Here is a 2,897-nt window from a genome sequence, read left to right as displayed (position 1 = left end):
AATGAAAACCCGTATTAAAAACCACCATTAAAAGCATTTTTTTTCCTAATATTTTAACTTTTAACAAACTCAAACAAATACATAAAGACTTAAATAGTTTTTTGGTCTATGTAATTTAGCGAGTTTTTGATTTTATTCTCTGTAATTTTTTTTGTCTGAATTCTTATATCCCACTTTTGTGTTGATTTTAATTCTTAAAAGTAAAATCCGTAAAAAATTCCATAGGTTCTTGCAAATTTTGATTTTATGGATTAAAACCAACATAAAAAATGAGATATAAAGACTTAAAAAAAATTAAAAAGGTCAAAATAAAATATTTACTAACTTATAGAGACCAACGGACAATTTTAACCATACATAAATAAATATTTATTTTTTAATTTTTTAATAAATATTTATTTTTTAAAATTATACAACTTTTATTCAACCTTCCATACAAGAAAAAGAATGAAAAGTGTCAATAAAAGAATAAGAAACTTTATATTAAAAAGTAAATGGGGTTTCAAAGTAAAAAAGAAATAATATTTTTAAACAAGTGTCAATAAAAACTGAAAAAGATTACATGAACAACCCAAAATTGTAATATAAAATTTTATAAATCTTCATATTATTAATACTTGGCAATAAAAATTATATTTACTCCACAAATAAACCAAAAAATATTATATTTTTATTATAGTTTGTCTGAAATTCAATGGATTAAACCTTTTGACCAATGAAAGCATTAAACCAAAAGCAGACGTAAGTTATTATAAATTAAGGTGCAGAATGAAGAAAAAAACAATATGAAAAACAAAACCATGGAAATCCAAATGCCAGTTGTGATTGTAGGTGCTGGGCCTGCTGGGTTAGCAACCTCTGCATGTCTCAACAAACTTTCAATCCAAAACATTGTACTAGAAAGAGATGACTGTCATTCCTCTCTTTGGAGGAAAAGAACCTATGATCGTTTGAAACTTCACTTAGGTAAAGGCTTTTGTAACCTACCTCACATGCCATTTTCCTCTGATCTTCCAGTGTTTATCCCTAGGGTTGATTTCCTTCGGTATTTGGATGATTATGTGAGTACTTTTAAGATCTTCATCCGCTACAACCGGTATGTCCACGAAGCTTCTTTCGATGTCAAGACCGGAAAATGGAGGGTTTGTGTGATGGATAGTGCTCTGAATGTTGGTGAAGTTTATGTTGCTGATTATTTAGTGGTTGCTTCCGGAGAGAGCTGTGATGCTTATATTCCGAAGATAACCGGGCTTGATAAGTTTGAAGGTGAATTCTTTCATTGCACCAAGTATCAGAATGGAAGGCCTTTTTATGATAAGAATGTGTTGGTTGTTGGTAGTGGAAATTCTGGTATGGAGATTGGTTATGATCTCTCTACTTGGGGTGCAAATACCTCCATGGTTATAAGAAGTCCGGTAAAGCTTCTCTTTTCTCTGATGATATAACTTTTGATATATCTTATGTTTATGTTTTTATCATATATTATTGATATTATTTTTCTTTTAAAAAAAAATATTACTCGATTTTAATCATCTTAAGTAATTAAATCGGGGTGTTTCTTACAGGTACATTTTTTAATAAAAGAAATGGTGTACATTGGAATGTCTTTGCTGAAATATGTAAGTGTTGAAAATGTGGACAAGCTTATGTTGGTTATGAGCAAATTGTTGTATGGAGATTTGTCTAAGTATGGCTTGATTAGGCCAAAGGAAGGACCCTTTGCATTGAAATTGAAGGGTGGTCGGACTCCTACAGTTGATGTCGGTACCATCAAACACATCAAAGAAGGAAAAATAAAGGTATGTGTAATTAAGGAATCATATATGATTTTGAATTGCAGTTGCTTTGCGGTCGATTATGGGATTGAAGTAATTGCGGTCGATGCGATGCAGATTATTATGCTAATGTAATGCAAAATGAACCCTAACAAATTGATTGTCATATTCAGGTACACTCTGAAATTTCAAGCATAAAAAACGGCAAGACCATTGAATTTGTAGATGGAAAAACTGGTCAATTTGACGTCATAATCTTTGCTACGGGATACAGAACCAATGTGCACAAGTGGCTTAAGGTGAATATTACAGCACACTCTTCTATAATGATTTATTTAAGAAAAAAATTGTCTTACTTTTTCAATATTTAATAAAATATTAATTAATTTAATTATTGTCATGTAATTAATACTCTTAGCTTAATATATTTTATTTAAAAAATTAATTAATCATTTATATGACTTTTGCAAATTCAATGTAGGATTACAAAGATTTGTTTAATGAAAATGGAATGCCAAAACCTGCTTATCCAAATCACTGGAAAGGAGAGAATGGAATCTACTGTGTTGGATTCTCAAAAAGGGGATTACAAGGCATTAACTATGATGCTCAGAAAGTAGCAAGGGATATCAGTGTCACTATCAATGCAAGGAAGAAGATACTTACAGCTGATGAGGCCAATGATGCTCAAATCAAGCTATTAGATTAATGAGTTTTTCAGTTTTCTTGCACACCTGAAGTACTGTTACATGTGCTTTAGGCTTTATTTTGTTTTGAGTTTCTCACTAAGATATAGTATCTTCTAAGCTAGGTACATGAACCATATATACATGTATGGCTTTATATTTATATATGGAAAAATAAAAAGTATCAAAACTTAATTTAAATAAATGAAGTTTGTTTTTATGTAGGAGTGTTGTTATCTGGGTTGGTTCCTATCCGATTTGGATGAGTTTTGAAGTAAAAGATTTCTAATTTCAAAAAATAATTTACTTCGGTTTGATTATGTTTCGATTGATTGGTTAAAATTTTGTTTGATCTATAATTTTATACAGTTTAATTCAAATTAATTTTAAATATTTAAATTACAAATTATATTTGTTAATAATATTTTACAAATAC

General features: G+C 29.4%; 1 protein-coding gene across 1 annotated transcript; it reads left to right on the top strand.

The window, feature by feature from the left end:
- The first annotated feature begins 750 nt into the window (after window positions 1–750).
- Window positions 751–2,685, top strand: LOC127082716 (probable indole-3-pyruvate monooxygenase YUCCA10). The gene is made up of 4 exons (XM_051022940.1): window positions 751–1,415; window positions 1,566–1,799; window positions 1,949–2,074; window positions 2,257–2,685. Exons 1-4 carry the CDS (start codon window positions 786–788, stop codon window positions 2,482–2,484), a joined length of 1,218 nt encoding a protein of 405 aa, XP_050878897.1. The 5' UTR covers window positions 751–785; the 3' UTR covers window positions 2,485–2,685.
- Window positions 2,686–2,897: the final 212 nt, after the last annotated feature.

The sequence above is a fragment of the Lathyrus oleraceus genome, chromosome 5 (assembly GCF_024323335.1).
Source record: "Lathyrus oleraceus cultivar Zhongwan6 chromosome 5, CAAS_Psat_ZW6_1.0, whole genome shotgun sequence".
NCBI classification, from domain to species: domain Eukaryota; kingdom Viridiplantae; phylum Streptophyta; class Magnoliopsida; order Fabales; family Fabaceae; genus Lathyrus; species Lathyrus oleraceus.
The sequence above is the reverse complement of the archived record's forward strand: the minus strand, read 5'-3'. Positions and strand labels throughout refer to the sequence as shown.

Coding starts and splice junctions, on each gene's coding strand:
- LOC127082716 (XM_051022940.1), top strand. CDS start 786: ATGAAAAACAAAACCATGGAAATCCAAATGCCAGTTGTGATTGTAGGT. Junction 1,416..1,565: donor CCATGGTTATAAGAAGTCCG/GTAAAGCTTCTC, acceptor TGTTTCTTACAG/GTACATTTTTTAATAAAAGA. Junction 1,800..1,948: donor TCAAAGAAGGAAAAATAAAG/GTATGTGTAATT, acceptor TGTCATATTCAG/GTACACTCTGAAATTTCAAG.